The sequence below is a fragment of the Athene noctua genome, chromosome 2 (genome assembly GCF_965140245.1).
Source record: "Athene noctua chromosome 2, bAthNoc1.hap1.1, whole genome shotgun sequence".
NCBI classification, from domain to species: domain Eukaryota; kingdom Metazoa; phylum Chordata; class Aves; order Strigiformes; family Strigidae; genus Athene; species Athene noctua.
Window position 1 is genome coordinate 47,975,824 of NC_134038.1, and position 17,558 is coordinate 47,993,381.

At 46.0% G+C, this 17,558-nt stretch overlaps 1 protein-coding gene across 2 annotated transcripts in view; it reads left to right on the forward strand.

The window, feature by feature from the left end:
• Positions 1-282: 282 nt before the first annotated feature.
• The window catches only part of KLHL14 (kelch like family member 14), a 63,535-nt gene continuing 46,259 nt past the window's right edge, over positions 283-17,558 (forward strand). The window contains exons 1-2 of one of the 2 annotated variants that reach the window (XM_074897733.1): positions 283-888; positions 2,542-3,524. In XM_074897733.1, coding sequence (XP_074753834.1) covers positions 2,587-3,524 — 938 coding nt within the window. In that variant the 5' untranslated portion in view covers positions 283-888; positions 2,542-2,586. Of the gene's footprint in view, positions 889-1,388; positions 1,510-2,541; positions 3,525-17,558 lie in introns of those variants that run through there. The other variant, XM_074897734.1, reaches the window with a different exon arrangement.

Consider the following 17,558-nt stretch of genomic DNA (forward strand, 5'->3'; position numbering starts at 1 on the left):
ATTGCACAGGGCGCTTGAAGATCATAAATCTATGCATGAGAAAGATGTAGTGGAAATTTTTGGGGGGATTAGAGTTTATTTTTGTCATCTCTGTGAGACAGCTACTCATTCATCCAGATCACAGCTAAGAAAAAAGCTGGTCACAGAAATTAGCAGTTTCAGCTCAGCAGCAAAGTCGCCAGCCTGTGAAGGCAGAGAGAAATTGACTAATTAGCAATGCGCACTAAAACTTGACGGTTCTTTATAGAGAGAGAGAAGAGAGAGGGAGAGCGAGAGGGAGGGAGGCAGAGGGGGGGGGCCCTCGCTTTTTCCCCTTCTTTCTTCCAAAGATGTTTGAAATCGCAGTCATTTACGCTCGACAATTTTTACAATAGCCTTGAGCCATAATTTTGCGAGTCTCTCCAGCATCCATCCCCCTGTATGGTCTCTCTCCACTGGCCATGCACGACCGTTTCTCTCCCCAACCGTGGATTTCCTATTACTCTCGTTACGACTCACTGAGCCCCAGGCCCAAGGATAATGATGTGTTGTTTCTTGGTAGCATAATTTGTCACACGTACATTTTTTCTTCTTCTTCTCTTGCAGAAAGCTCTGCGCTCTCTCTCTCTCCCTCTCTTTCTCTCTCTCTCCTTCTCTCTCTCGTACATTTTCTTGCTGTTGCTAATTCATGGTGATCAAATGATGTACGACAAAATAAATTGTAAAGAGTGACTGCTCCGAGTTGGGAACCAGAAGGTTTTTTTTTTTCTTTCTTTCTTTTCTCTCCCTTTTTTTTTTTTTTTTTTTTTTTTTTGAAGGAGCAAGCAAACCTTTAAAAAGGAAGGACAATTGATTTTTTGGGGGGGGAGCTTAAGTGAACCTTTACTTTGGCAGCTGGTTGTGGAGCAGGTAAGTTTCTGGCCTTGTGTCTAACCGTCTCTGTGCATTTTCTTGTGTCTCCTGATTTGTTTGTTGTTGGGGGAGAGGAAAGGGGTGTCTGTGTGTGCGGGTGTGTGTGCTGGAAGTGTGTGCGGGGGGGGGGGGGGCAGTTGTGTAACGAACGCGTTTGCAGAATAAACTCCGATTGCAAGAAATGGGCAAAACGAGGAAGAAAGAAGGGGAGGGAGAAAGAGGAGGAGTGTGTGTGTGTGCGTGTGTGTGTGTGCATGTATGTATGTGTGTGTGTGCGGTGGGGAGGGGGGGATTGACCGGGTCCACTTAAAGGGAGAGGCTCCGGGAGGTTTCTGTAGCCGGCAGCGGGGCGCGGAGCGGGGCTGAGCGGCGGCGGGGCAGGGGAAGCGGCTGGAGGGAGCCCCTCGCTGTGCCGATAAATGGGGCGGGGGGGAGGGGGGTGAAGGGAGGTAGAGGAAGCCCAGCGCTGCCGAGGAGCGACTGAGCGCGCTGCAATGGCAGGAGCAGGTCTCGGCGGGATCCCGCTGAGTAGGAGGAGGAGGAGGAGGAAGAGCGGCGGCGGCGCTCCGCGGGGCGGGATGCGGCCAGCGCGGGTCGGTGGCTGCGCAGCCCCCGCAGGTGCGGCCGCATCTCGGGGCTGACCCACCGACACCCCCCTCCCCCCCCCCGCCTAGTTCCCAGGGCCGGAGCGGCGGGGGGGGGGCGCGGAAGGGCCCGGCCGGACCGAAGGGCCGCCGGGCAGGGCCCTGCTCCCCGCTGTCCCCCCTTCCCCCTCCCGCCCCGCGTCCTTCCCCCAACTTGAACTTCACGTAGTTACCGGAGTTACGGCAGCGGCGCCGTCTGCTGCGAGGAGAAGCGAGCCGGGCAGGACAGCAGCGGGCGGCCCCTCTCCGGGCCCGGGGCTGCCGCCTCCCCCCCTTCCCCCGGGGTGCGAAGTATTGCAAAGCTTCCCCCCACCCACCGCTGGAGCGGAGAAAGGGCGAGGGCTCAACTTCGGTGCCGGCCGGGGCCACCGCCCCGGGCACGCCGCCCCCCCGGCCCCGGGGACGAAGCGGGTCCCGGCGCCGCCGAGTTGTCAAAGCGGGCGGGGAGGGCCGGAGGGTGGCGGCAGGCAGGGCAGCAGGGCTGCTCGCCTTCCCGGCAGACTTTCAGACACTTGGTAGTTTCTCTGGGCATCGCAGAGTTGCGGGGGGGGGGGGGGGGGACGACTTATATTGTGTGTGATTGATTGCTTGGGTTTGGCAGGTTGTTGGGGCGCGCTTTTTTTTTGGGGGGGGGGGCTGCTCAGCTTTAAAAACGTCCCCGGCTTCCTCGCTCCTCCCCTAGAGAGCAGCCCGGTTTGCACCGAGGAGGGAGGAGGAAGGGGTGGTGGGCGGGTGTGTGTAGGGGGGGGGGAGGAGAGGGGGGAGGCCAAAAAAACCAACCTCCTCCAGCCCTCCCAAGTTGCGGCCCCTCGGAGCGAGCCGGTCCGTGGCCGGGGCGGGGGGGCGGCTCGGCGGGCAGAGGGGAGCCCGTCCCCCGGCTGCTCCCCCCGCCAGCCGTGCGCACACGGCCGGGATGCGCCCTCCGGGCCTCTAAAGCTCTGTGTTTATTGTTGTGTCGTCCCGTGTGTCCCCCCCACCCCGCTCTCCTCCCCACCCCTCTGCCCAGGTTGGAGGAGGGTTTAAAAGGCAGGTGTGTCGGAGGCCGCTCGCCATGTCCAGATCCGGGGACAGGACCTCCACCTTCGACCCCAGCCACAGCGACAACCTGCTGCACGGCCTCAACCTGCTGTGGAGGAAGCAGCTCTTCTGCGACGTGACCCTGACGGCCCAGGGCCAGCAGTTCCACTGCCACAAGGCCGTGCTGGCCTCCTGCTCCCAGTACTTCCGATCCCTCTTCTCCAGCGGCGGCGGGAGCGGCGGGCACCCCCACGCCCTGGGGCTGGGGCCCGGCGCCCAGGACGGGCTGGGGGGGCCGCCGAAGGAGCCGCCGCCGCCGCAGCCGCAGGAGGAGCCCGGCACCCCGTCCTCCTCCCCGGAGGACAAACTGCTGGCCAGCCCGCGGGCCATCAACAACCTGGTGCTGCAGGGCTGCTCGTCCATCGGGCTGCGGCTGGTGCTGGAGTACCTGTACACGGCCAACGTGACCCTCTCGCTGGACACGGTGGAGGAGGTGCTGTCGGTCAGCAAGATCCTGCACATTCCGCAGGTCACCAAGCTGTGCGTGCAGTTCCTCAACGACCAGATCTCGGTGCAGAACTACAAGCAGGTGTGCAAGATCGCCGCCCTGCACGGCCTGGAGGAGACCAAGAAGCTGGCCAACAAGTACCTGGTGGAGGACGTGCTGCTGCTCAACTTCGAGGAGATGCGCGCCCTGCTCGACTCGCTGCCCCCCCCCGTCGAGTCGGAGCTGGCGCTCTTCCAGATGTCCGTGCTCTGGCTGGAGCACGACCGGGAGACCCGCATGCAGTACGCCCCGGACCTGATGAAGCGCCTCCGCTTCGCCCTCATCCCGGCGCCGGAGCTGGTGGAGCGGGTCCAGTCCGTGGATTTCATGCGCACCGACCCCGTCTGCCAGAAGCTGCTGCTGGACGCCATGAACTACCACCTGATGCCCTTCAGGCAGCACTGCCGGCAGAGCCTGGCCAGCAGGTGAGGGGGGCGGCGGGGCGGGGGGCGCCTGCCCTCACGGGGGACGGCCCCTCGGCCGGGGCAGCGGGGACACCCCTCGGGGCGCGGGGCCGAGGCGGCGGGCGGGGACCCCGCGGGGGCCGGGCCGGGCGCCCTCCGGCGGGGCGGGGGGCGGCGCGGCGGCCGCGGCCCGGGCGGCGGCTGAAAGGCGGCGGCGGGGCCGAGCCGCCCGCCCCCGGCGCCGCCAAACTTTCCGTCCCCTCCTCTCCCCTCCCCTCCCCTTCTCCCCTCCCCTCCCCTTCTCCCCCTCCCCTCGGCCCGGCCGCTGCGGCCGGGGGCGGGCGGTTGGCGCCCGGCGGAGCCCCGGCGGGGCGGCGGCGGAGGCCGCGGCCGAGGGCGGGAGGCCTCCTGGGGGCGGCCGGCGGGGAGAGCGGCCGCCGTCCCTCCCGCGGCGGGGCTCGGACCCGCGGCCGTGGCCCTGCGGGGAGACGGCGCCCGCCCCGCTCCCCGGCCTCCCCGGCGTGCCGGCGGCGGCCGCGGCTCCCGCAGCCGTCGTGCGTGGTCCGTGGGGCTTCGCCGTGCGAGTGGGAGCCCGCGCCTCGGGAACCTGTTGTAATTATTTATTACAGGCCATCTTTATTTATTCCACACCCTCTCCCCCCCCCCCCCCCCCGACATTTTACTCCTTAACGAGAAGTTGCATCTTCAGGGTGTTTGAAGCCGTAATAGCCAAGTCCCAAGTCTAATCAATTATTTTCATAAATAATCGCATTATTCCTGCGCACCCTGGTATTGCTGGTGTTCAGGCGATGTCCGTGTTTTGCGTGGAAACTTGTGGCTTAGTAGTCCTTACATCTATGACATGTCAGTTATTTTCATTTAATAAGGTAATGAATCATGATGTCGAAGACTGGCAATATGAGGTTGGTGTTAGGAACTGAAAGCACAGCATGTAGTTTAATGAGCAGTAAATATACCCAAAAGGAAGGGGTTGTTTATTTTTATCCTTCTAAAATATGTTTATACTTGATCTCACTCAAAAATGGAAAGATAATACCATCTTCTAAGTACAGTGGCACAGTAGCGCGGAAATCAAAGTACACTTTGTATTATTTGGCTTTTTAACTAATAGGTGCATATCATTAATGACTTAGCAGCAAGAAGAACTAGTACATTGTTAAATATTTTAGATAATACAGTCCGTCAGCGTTAATGCAGAGGATTCTTTATATCTTCATGTAATAGGTAGGTACCCCAGTGATTTAACTTCAGAAATGCTGTGCCTTCTTTTATAATTTCTGGCTAGCTCGCTCTGTTAGTGTTTTGTCGTGCTTATCACCTTGCTGTCTAACTGATTCTCACTCCGAAATCCTACAGTAAAAAACAAATACCAGCATTTTGCAGCGTAAAGTACTTTTGAGACGCCACTGTTGTTGCTGGTGCGTACCCTTTGCATTTCAATATTCAAAACTGTTGACTTTCAAAAATGCAAAACCCACCACCTCCTCCTCAGTCGAGATTCTGCACGCCGCCTGGGGCATGCCGGGGCTCGTGTCCTGGTGGATTGCTGAGATACCAGCCGGCTTGGTTCAGTGAAGATACCTTCCAGCTTCACTGGTCCATGTCATTTGAAGGATATGTAGCGGTGTTCTGACCACTGAATGCTTACAAGTGTCATGGATGCTGCAAGAATCTGATACTCCTGGTGCTGGGAGCTGGCTTCTCCTGTAAGCGGGAGTGTACACAAAAGGATCGCACTTTAAGTAGACCTAGACTAGATTCTAAATTGCGCTTAGTTAACGACTTGTGGAGGACTACAAATACCGCAAATACCACATGTTTTGTTCGTAGTAGGTCTGCACGTCTATGCAGACAGTGGTATTTCAGAGACCCTTAACCATAGTGGGTGGAAACGTACTGTCACCTTCTCAACTTTATCATCTGTTTAATGACAGCATTGTAACTAGATTCTCTTGATTGGGTTCTTTGGTGGCGGTGAAATTGGAGCAAAAGCATTTGGATTTCTCTTATTTATAAACAGGCATTAGAACTTACTCAAAACATTATAATGCTGGAGATGTTGAAACGCTCTGTGATACAGAATGCAATTGGTATATTTTCATTTTTGGCCTTGGATAATATTCCTGGGAATTCATAAAGGTCATGAAGGCCCATCTTTGAATCTCAATCACTTTAAGATTTCATCAGTCTGCCGAAGTGTACAAATGCCTTCTTAAACATGAATGAAGAAACAAAAGAAACGTGCCCAAGACTGTAGACATTTCCAGATTTGTCCTTCCTGTTAGTCAGTTTCTCTAAAGTTGCAATTTTAACAGGTCTGGCATTCATTCAGTAGAATTTTTTTAAGGGAGAAAATCTGTCAGGAGTTCCTCAAGTTACTGATTTGCAGAAGGGAATCTTGAAAGTAACTAACAGTGAGGTATGTGCGCAAATAGATAAAAAATATTACACAGAAAAGGACTTTAAAACTTTGATTACCTTTTCTGTGAGCAGTGGTGACCTCGGTAATTTGGAATTTAAAGTTTAATGAAAGGTCATTCACTACAGGTTCATACTTCTTTAGGAAGATATTAACTGTTCCTCTTGTGCAACACAATACAAACTGCACAGTACTGAATGGGTTGGTGAGAAATACAAGCAGCACAGTGCCATAGCCACCTTCTTAAAGCATACTGAAGAAGCTAGGAGAATTGCACTCAGAATTAGCACTTGACAATAACTTGTCTGCATCTTTAAAAGAACATAATTTTTTGGTAACATGCTACTTAAAAAAATAAAAGGTGCACACGCATATGTACATACATATCAATATGCGCACTACTGCTTTGGAATTGGGACTACTTATATTTCTTAAGCAAAATGATTCTAATGGGAAGCTCAAAATGTGGTGATTCTCCTGTGAAATGGAACTGTAAAAATAACACTGGTTGTTTCTTTAAGCTTGTTCTTTATGTGGTAAGTCACAGGTGCATGCTTTTTGGACAATAACATAAGTTTTTGCTGTTGTCAGGGCTGGAGAAAAGTGGTTTTGGATCATAAGAGCCAGACTGTGCATTATGAGCAGAGTTATTTACAAAGTTTGTGCTACAAATGCAGATCCTGCAGCACAGGTGATTCTTGGGCTAGTAGGTACCTGGCTTGTCTTTTGTGCTGCAGTAAAAAACAGTTTACCTGCAGGGAGAGCAAACATTTTTTTCATGAGATTTCCTGAGAGAAGGTAACACTTGAATGCCCTCATATATTTTTGTAAAATGATTTTTCAAAGTATAGCAACTAAATGATCATCATTTAACAAATGGAGGAATGGCATTCCTGACTTGTAAACCTGCTGTGCACTCTGAGGCTTAGGACTTTACCACAGGGGGTGGGTGTTTTGGCTCTGATCTGGCATTTAATCAGGCACTCAACTAAGCAAAGTTAGTAATTCTGTTGACTTCGATCTCCCTTTTCCAGGTTAATGCTGGAGCTTTCTGGCCTCTGTGATCCCCACCTACAGTTGGGCTTCAGCACACAAGCTGCTATTAAAGACTCTTGAGGCACAGTCAGTTTTGACATCAGCAGGAGAAATCCAAGTTGATTTCAGCATGGAGCGGGTTGAGCCTGTTATGGTGACCCGGAATGTTAGGCTTAAATGATGTTTGTTTGTCCCTGAGAGACACAGGTAAATCTGTGCTGTGTCATGTTTTCTGTAGTTCTGGGAAGAAAATGCATTTAGATAGAGGAATGCTCGTTTTCCCATTATTTATTTGACTCTCAGGACTTCACTTTAAGTATTGAATTGACTGAAATGTCTCTGTGCTTTATTATGTGATACAGTATATTTTATATAATACACGGTGTGTGTTTTCAATTTTTAAAAAGTTCTGGGTTAGAGCATTCCCATGTTGCTGGCAAGAATTTAACTTTTAAAGATGAGTGAGCTAGTGAGAATTACTATTGCTTCCATGTTTACTTGCAACAATGAAAATGATTAAAAACACATCACAGCTGTGAAACACCTAGCTTTTAACTTTAATTTTGCTCATGCACAATATAGCTGTAGACAGAGAATGGAGCATTATAGAAAAAGTATTTAAATATTTAAATTATAGGGCTTATTATTAAATGTTTTAACAAAATATTGTTGCCTTTTTATAGAACATTGCCAAGATTTTGTGGTTGCACTTGCCTGTAACTATTTACAGTGACTTCTGTTCCAGACAGACATAAGAAGGTAGGCGGGGTGGGAAACGGCCTGAGAGTTGTTTGTCAGCTGCAGGACACATGCAGCTTCTCGACATCAATGGGCGTTTGGGCTAGTCAGCTCCTTCCCAGATTTGCAGGCAGAGCAGCGGTTGACTGTCTCTGCAGCTGCATCAGGTACCTGAAGGCAGAGGGGAGTGAGGAGAGTAAAGCTGGGAAAGAGGGCAAAAACTGCAGAAAAATAAAGGAATTGAGATACCCCAGGGGAGAAACAGGACATAAGCAGCGGAAGCAAGGCAGTACAAGTAAGTGAAAAGGGGACAGAAGAACAGTTTTGGAGGGAGAAAAGTGAAAGAGTAGGATACCAGACAGAAAAGGAGACAAGCAAAACAAAAAAAGACCCTGGCAGATAAAAAGAAGAGAGGCAATGAAACAAAAGGGAAAAATCTAATTCTTGGCAGAAACAGCATCTGTTGTCAATAACAACTGAGTATTTCAGTTTCTGGAAAAGCTATTTCAGATGAGGGGGAGGAAAAATCGACAGGGATGAACCAACTGACCTGAGATGGGAAAAGTCGTAGGCAGAAAATATGGAACTAAAGAGTAAAAGAGAAAGGATGAAAATAAAAAGACAAAGAGATAAGAAAGCTAAGCCTGACCGTACTGTTTTCTGGGTTCAGCAAAGTCCCAGCATATACAGACCCAGCTGTTTTTCTGTACTTTTGTTCCCTGGACTGCTAGACCTTGGGGAGATTAGAAGTGCTAATTCTGGTCCTGCTGAAGCTAATTGTAGAGGTTTTTATATATGTTTAATTTCAGCAGGGTGAGGGTGTCATCCAGACTGTTTGGTGTTAGTTAATATTAGTGAAAGTGACAGTGAATTAAACAGTGACAGGTGATGAAGATTATATGACCAGTTTCACTCAGTAGGAAGGTGGTGACTGTTGATGAAGAAGGAAAATGAGACACTAGTATTTATGTGGAAGACATACATACCTTGTCTGTTTTACTTTCTACAGAGGAGATTAAAAATTTGATGAAACTGCTTGCATCCCTTGGCAATTAAATAATTTCCTTCTTGAATACACTATTTGTCTACAAGTCTCACAGACTGTAGTTCAGTTTGACTTATTTTTCTGCTAAGATTTTTGTAGGATCTCAGTAGGGCATGCTTGGTGGTTGTAAAAAACATTGCTTGTTTTTTCACTGAAATACCTTGTTGTGTGTTCTAGTAAAAGCCACCTGCCTGTCCCTTTGTGATCCTGACACCAGTATTTGGATTTTTAACTAACATTCATACCCGTGGTTAATTGCAACCAAGAAATATTTCAGACCTCAGATTAATGTCCAGATAAAAAACATACCTTAGAATGTGTGTGAATTACTAACATTTACATTACAGTGTGGATAAAGTGAATTGTGAGGCTCTGGTTTATTTTAGTGGGTTTTGGATCAGGTCTTATGTGCCTGAATTAATATCAGGAAATTGTACTTGTGCCAGGACTCTCTCAGCTGAGCTGCAGAAGGGAGACTGACACATTAGAGGCTGTGGGGAAGTGAACCAGAGACCTGTAGTCAGTTTAATCCTAGTTAGTCTCACCTACTTGCCTTACTTGCCTTATGTGCGTTCATTTGCTTTTGGAGACAGGCTAGTGCTGAAGCATAAGTGGAGAGATGTCAAATATGCAAGAGGGAGGGAGGCCTGGAGCTCATGTTAGAGTCAGAGGCAACACCTTTGTCCTAAAAGGACTGCTGTGGGTCAGGACCGTCCTTGGGAGCTTTCTTAAAGCTGCATATGTCCTGGCTGGTAAAATCCTTGAAAGCTGCAGTGGCATAGGTGGTAGCCAGTTTCTTGGCCCAGGTATAGTACTCATTAGGAGAAACATGATTTATGAAGAGCATTTAATGGCCTTTCTTATGAGTAACTGTCCTTCCAACAGCTGTAGATGAAGAAGGGCTGCCGAGTACTATGTGCAGGTACTCCCCCTTCCCCTGACAGCCAACCTCCTGGTCAGAGGATACCAGTGTTGGGATAGTCTCCTTTGTGAACTGCCAGCCCCTCCTGATTTATGTCCTTAGGTGACACATAGTCCCAATACCTCCAGCTCCTTCCCCACCTCCTACCCTCTCTTGCTTCAGAACTTCATTTTCTCAAAATCCCCTACTTCAAAGCCTTTTGAATGTCCAAACTACTCATTTTCCTTTACCAGCCTGCCTCATAGGTTCCTCCTTGCTCCCAGGCCGCAGCCAAATAGGGCTCTTCCCCAGATCCAACCTACCTGGAGCTTCACTTCTGCCTCTCCCTTCTCTTGGATCCCCTGCTGCCATGGCCCCTGTCCCCTCAGTGCCCTTTCCACCAAGCTCCCTGCCTCTCACACACCAGTGCCAACTGCTCCAGACCTCTCAGCTTGGATCTCCAGAGGCTGCTGCAGCTGTTTGGGCTGTGCTGCTCCTTGGCTTTCCGTTGCCCTGCCCCTTTTAACACTTGAAGCAGCTTCAAGTGTCTGCATCTTCAAACTCTTTTTCCAAGGGGGGAAATCTTTCCCTGGATTTCAGGCCATCTTGTTCTAGAGGGAAAATTAAGTTAAAAAAACCAACCTTACTAACCCACTCACACTGAGGGCAAAGTGCCTGGGGAAATGGGAATTTCTTCCTCATATGCTGTACTTGAGCGAAAATACCCCTTTCTACCACCTGCAACAGTCTTTACAAATCCAACAGGATTTACACATCCTGTAGGTCCCTACAAGAATGGACCTATCTCCCATGAGGTCCTGTGCTGTTCTTGTCGGTGCTTTGGCAACACAATCCAGGACTGTCCTGTCAGGGAGAATCTAAGTCACAGGTGGTGTGGAGCCTCCTAGATCAGGAAGTTCCCTCTCAAACAAAGTCCACCTGGTGTGATTTCTGCTTAGGGTGTACCTTTTACAAATGGAGTGCTGTAGGACCATGGTAAGCATCACACACACCTGTCTTGACTTCCTGTGTGTCCTATCTGAGGCTTTTTTCTTCTCTTCACTCTTTAACTGATGTACATCCCTTTCACGTGGAGAGAGGAGATAGAAAGGAGAGGGTTTTTGAAGGCACATTGTGGCCTGGGGTCACTATAGTTTTTTCCTTATAGCAGAAGAATAAGGAGGTTCTGAGTCTGTAACTGCTGAGCAGTAAATGGAACAGAGCTGCGACGGTGTAATTGCTTGGATTTGTACTTGAAGAGAAAGTACAGTGAGCCTTGGGGGCAAGGGGAGCGAGAAGAGCAAGTGTAGAACACAAAATCAACAGAAAATAGTTTGCCAGGAAAAAAGCTTTGGTTCTGTTAAACACCCGTTACAGAAAAAATCCTCATAATCTGTAAAAATACTGTTTTATCTTTTCAAACAACTCCTGTGTTTCAAAAATCAGAGCTGTTTTCTAAATCAGAGCAAGTTTGTTTTTATCCTTTGCAAAGTATGGCCTGAAAAGGTTGAACAGGGAAGTTAATAGGAATCCTGAATGAAAGTTTTGAGCTGGACTTCACTGCTCTGTAAACATCTCTGATGTTGATTTTGTTGAAGCGGGTCCTGTCTGGTGTTACAGGTTTACCAAAGGACCATCTAAAGAAATTAAAGAATATGGGAAGTTGAAATCCATTACTAGATACTTCCTGGCATAATTTTTCATATTTGCTGCCTCCCTGAAATTTTCTTTAAAGACTGTCATGCCTTGTACTTAGTAGTCAACACTTCTTGCTGTGTTCTTGGAAAGCAGACAATAAACTTTGAGCAAATATTATCAGCTGCCAAGTTCAATGGAAGCAGACAGTTTGCAATGAAGCTGGAAGTAAATAGAAGTTGATGCCACAGTTGCTTCTTCCTGCCTTCCCTGACTGCCACCTCCTTTCAGGAAAAAAAAAAAAAAAAAACAACAAACCAAACAGTGGAAAAGGTGTAACTAGTCCTAGTTTGTGTGAGACAGCAGCATGTTGTGTTTCTTCTCCTTGGCTTCCTAAGGAGAAGGAACTTCAGCTGGGGAGAACACAGCCTCTGATGCAGAGACCTCCTGTCAGCACGGGCATCTGATTTAGAATTAAACAAAAAAAGGACCTTCCTGACTTTTCAGTCTGAAAATCAAAAAGAAGAGTTAATTGAAATTTCCTAGGGGAAAAAGGAGGATTTGACCACTCTGAAGCATTCTATAGCATTCTATAAACATTTCCATTTTACCACCTCTGTCTAAAACAACAACAAGAAAAAATGAGGTGAGGGAGGGAAAGCGAATTGCAAAAGCATCTAGCTTTGACATTTTCTTTAATTTTATTTTTAGAAGTGTTCAGGATCAAGATATTTCTTTAAAGTTTTTCAGAACAATGTGGAAAACCAGTTGTTTTCATAGTTTTGTCAATAAGATTCATGACACCAGAGGTTTTGTGACTCATTTATCAATATAAGCTTTGCCTAGTAAAATTCCTTTGGTTCGCATCCCTTACAGTGCTTCAGATAAACACTGTGTGGCTAGTAAGGATATCTTTAGCATGCAGATCTCAGTGAATGTAAAGACTTGTGTTCAAATAATCTATTTTTGTAGATATTGTCACTATAGAAGTACTAATTATGATCTCACATAGGCAACACATCTACTAAAGCCTGTATCAAATTATAAGGAACAACTGTGTTGTGTACGAATACAGCAACCTTGGCAGGACTCTATGGGAAAGCTACTGAGCATCTTTTTGGGGAACTGTACCTGTCTCGTGTCAACATACAGAATAAGCTGGTAATACAATGAGACAAAGATGAGAAGGACATTCCTCTGTGTTCCTCCATAGGAACACTGATTGTAGATGCCACTCTTTCAGGATAGTTGTCCACCCCTAAGCTACATATTAGTTTAGAGGCCCTTATCCCAAAATGAGGGGACGTTCACTTTAAAAATCTTCCAACAAAAAAAATACCCTAGTTCTTCAAGATTTATTTTCTAAACTGGTAATGGCAGTGGGATTGTATTCATAAAGAAAAACTGGATATTCAGAGCTCCAAACAGACTCTTAAGTTATTTTAATACAGAGGATGGAAAATTATCTGGCAACTGTAGAAATAAAGGAAACTTTAACTTGTCAGGTAACTTTGCAGCAGCTAAGTATAGACTGTCAAACAAAAGATTCACTTACAGTTAGACTTCTGCTTTTTAGATAGAGACAAAAATAAATTATTGTTGTTGGAACAAACAGTGACTCTCCTTTTTTCTATGCATTTATTTTAAAAAATGGATTGAACAACAATAAAAACAATTTCTAGTAGATTCAGCAAACGACACCAACAATCAGTGTCTGCAGCAAGTTGTTCCCAAGTTAGTATTTATGTTCCTAAACTTCAGTCTGTCAGTGGTCAGCAACATGTATTAAATCAGCAGCAGATCAGGTGTCTCTTGAGCATCACCAAACCTCTTCAGTGAACGTTATGGTGAGCTCTGCTGCAATGAAGACTTGTACTCAGGGCCTTCTGCTAAGCATGCCCACATTGAGAATGAAAAGATGAAAACAAAAATCTTCATGGTGCTGAAGTGAGTGATAAGGCTGGTGTTCAGGTACAGTATTAATAGAAAGTTGTTTTACATTCTTTCAAGTGTGCCTTGGACAATAGGTGTGCCTTGGAAGAGCCAGAAAAATCCATTAATAAAGCAACATTCGTGCATTCAGCATATTTTTGAACATATTTTGAACCTAAGAACTAAATAATTTCTTGGTTATAATTTGCAAGAGACCTCAGCATGCTTTAGGTTTTGACAAAATTGAGATACTCTTTTAGGTCTGTACTTTGGCCATAAGGAGAAAGATATTCATGGTGGATCAGAGGTCCAGCAGAAGTCTGATCCGCAGGACTTGGTCTGGAAGCTGTGAGAGCTCAGGTCCTTCCCCTGGCAGTGCCATAGGGTTAGGAAGAGATTCTGGATGCCTGTTCACTTGTAGGTTGTGATGGTCATTAATTCATCTTATGTAACAAAACCTCACAAAATTTCTCCATCCAAAACAAATTTTACATTGTATCTTATGTTTTTCATCAAGTCCATGGTTGAACTCCTGGATAATGATACTTTCTCTCTATTAAACATGTGTTGCTAATCATGGCTATCTTTGCAGTCAACCGTGGAAGCCAAAATCCATTGAAATAAGCAGTTTTCATATGACACTTTTGTTGCACTGAAACACCTATTCCAGCAGCCGGGAAGGTAATTGTCAAAGATGTCATCACATGTTCTATGATGGCAAAACAGTTTCTTCAGTCACTGGCAAATGGATGCCTGCAGCATCAGTTCAGATTAGCAGACTACAAATAGATTCTCCATTACTTTTTTGTTGGACACAACAAAAGGACTCCTTCAGATGCCTTCTTAGAAGAAAAAGGTTGCTAAGGACCGTCCTGATTTCTGAAGATTAAATTAAGTCTTTAAGGTTAAGATACAAAAGGTCTGCAACTGAAATGCTGATTGGAACAGTGTATTTATCTTTGTCTGTTGCCTTGAGGTTGGTATTTAAACCTCACTGTTGTTTCTGCTGCATGTTAATACAGCCACTTTTTCTGAGATTCTTGCTACTTGGTGTTCTGACGGTACCACCATGTGTCGGCCTCCAGTTTCTCAAATCTTTTAATGTAATGAGATTTGTGGATGTCAGTAAAATTCACCACCCATTCACCTCTCTTGCTGGATGTGGGCTGGTCTTCTGGCTGATTTTGTTTGCACCTGAGTTCAGTGAGTGAAAACCTAAAGTTCAGTTTGGCTCTGCTGTGTGTAAGGTCAGCACTCAAGCAGGAGTGAGGCATCCCATATCTGAGGTCCCTGGTCTGAAGAGCCACCTGGCTCACTCCATACTCAAAGCCACAGTGGTAGCCTATATTAAAAGAGAATTAATGATCTGGCGTTTTTTTTATAGTCCTGATTTTAGAGTAAAATGTAGTTAGATAGTCTTACTTTTTTTTTCCCATTGATTACCATGATCACTTGTATGTCTAAGATGCAGTTTTCTTTCTGATGTGCAACACTACACCAAATGCATGAAGAACCACAGGATTGCTGTTTCATCGTTGCATTCTTTCCCTTTCTTTGCGTTCACTAATGTAGAGGGCAGAGCCTTACTGCATTGTTTAAAAACTGGAAGAGTCTGGAGCAAACCTGTTGTTGTTGTTGTTGAGGCTTGTTTTTTGTTTTCTTGCCAGCCTTGGTAGAATGAACTTCTAACTGTCCAGATAAGGAAAACCCATCAGTGCAAGATTGATGGATATGCTAATAAAGAAAAACAATGTACAAGAAGAGTATTTCCCATTCATTTGTTTTCCATTAACATGAGGCTCTCAAGGTTGCAAAAGAGCTTTGTGTGGAAGTGATTGTCAGGAATATCGAGGTCTGTTACTGTCTTTACAGATTCCTTGTGAATTGATGAACTTGGGCTCAGCATTTTGCCCTGTGCATTCATGGTTAGTTTAGACTATGGGCTAGTGACCTGAGTTTTAGAGCTGATGCACATCTGCTGATACCAGTGAGTAGGATTTAGGTATGTTGATGGGTTTTCAACATCCCTGAAAATGAAGGCCCTTTCATAAATTCTCAAATTCTTACGTCTGTTTTCCTGAAAGAAATGATTCAAGTTTGGAAATGTTGACTTTAAAACATACTTTCGTTTTCAGTCTTATAAGTAGACAAAATAAATTTCACACCACATGGGGTACCCAGGAACTTAATTAAGGTGAATTAAGTGTTTTAAAATCCTTGCAGAACAGAAGCTGCAAAGTGTGTGCGGAATAATAACAATATGTGTAGATTCATCAATGAGAGCTAGAGTTTTGGATTCTATATATAAGAAATGCTTTCAGGATAAGATATGGGTAAGTTTTATCTCAGCTTTTTGCCATGACATCAGCCTGCCTGGTAACATTATCTAGCCTTCCCTGACCAGGTCTCACTACTGTTAATTGAACACAAGATGATCATAATAGCCTTGTTAGGGACACTGTGAACCCCAGTATGTAACTGAATAGTATATTACACTGTGAAATAAGGACTATGAAAAGAGAGTGTTTCGGATACTATGCAGAGCATTTCACATGGTGATCTTGAGTTATCCAAATAGCAAACATGTAATACTCCAAGAAAGGGAGAAACTTTATCTTGCTAAGGTATTACACTTTTTTTTTTAAATCCTGCCGTCATCACGGTGTTTCACCGAATTACATTTTTATTAATATTTGGAAAAGTCTCCTGCACATAAGCAATGATCATTTCTATGTCTCTCATGTTTTAGAATGTATGTTAAGATTTTAACAGTACTGCTCAGTGCAATACAAAACACAAATATAATGTAAGAAGGGTTTTTTTTCAAAACCTAAAATACAGTGATTCACACCAAAACTTAAAAAGCAGAATTGGCTCCACGAAAACACATCAGTTTAAAACATGCATATCTTTAGTCACTGCATTATCTTTACTTGGTTCACTGAAAGAGCTCTCAATATAGATGAATTAGATACTTTTGAGTAAAAGAACCTATCTTTTCTTTGCCACGTGAGAGTTCCCTTTGCTTTTAGTAGAGACTGTGCTGGCTATTAAGTTCTTACTAAACTTTTATTAAGGGCTTCTGTTGATGCTACGTCCCATTTTAAATATGTAAAAATACTAAATACCTTCTAAACATTCCCATGTAGCAGTACTGCTTCTTCTCAAGAAACAGTAGCTGCTCAGGTTGTTTAGCTGAAAAAGTAATGTTAAGGATAGTTGCAGCTGCCAAAGTCTGGAAACTCAGAGTTATATCTGACATTTCATTCTTCACCTTAACTATTGAGCCTTGGCCATTCGTTGGTTTTTCACAGTGCTTTGGAGTTAGAAGGGAGTTTTACAGATGAAAGATGAAAATCAAAATAACTCCTTTATCAAGTAAACCTTGCAAGGGCATTCTGAATTTTACAATACACAGGGAGTTGATTGTGATATAACATACAACACAAGAGGGTTGGAATAAACAATTTATTCTCTATCGTTAGGGATGGCCATGCATAACTGACTTATGGCTCTGGTTTGCTCTGCCACTTGTTACGTGTGCAGTCATCCTTAACTCATACCAAAAATAGTTTATCATAGTCCTGTGTTGCATAGTTTTTATCAAATGTTCTCTCATTAAAAACTTTACTGGGAAGATTGAACGTTTCAAGACGCTGGCAATGCTTATGAAAGCTTTCCCCAGAGCTTGGTCTTACTGAGTGGAATCTGTGCTGACAGTGATCATGAGATGGTTCCTGATACTCTACACAGATACAGATAATAGTCATGTTTTGACGGTATGTAGCATGTTCAGTTGCAGAGGTCAAAGGCTGGCTTGTCAGAAAGACTGAAGGACAGTGGGGGCTCCCCCCCAAGTCGGGAGCGAAGCAAGGTAGTAGGACAGCATGGGACAGTGTCACTGTCCCTGCGGTGTAGCTCCTCACCCTGGAGTGTGAGGGTTTTGTTTCCTTACTGTCAATTCAGGACCTTCCCTGAGCCCTAAATTCATTTAAAAACAAACAAGGCCATCTACCAGATAGTTCCCTGGCCATCCTTGTGATAGATGTTTCTGCAGTCGGTAGTTGTCTTTCGGGTAGCCATTTGAAAGGTTTTATTCCTCATCATCATGTGGATCAAGCCTTCAGCTGTGTGCTCTCTTCCTGAAGGAGGTTCCTTTCAGGTAGCGCATGTCTACAGCACAACCTAGTTCATTTTGCCCAGTCTTCTCAAAGACTGGTCCTTCCTGTCCTGATAGAAACGTAAATTGGTGGGTCTCCACAACACTTGTTCTAGGTCGTAGCTGGAACTAAACCGCTGGTGTGCCTCAGTAGTAAAGCCCCCACTGCC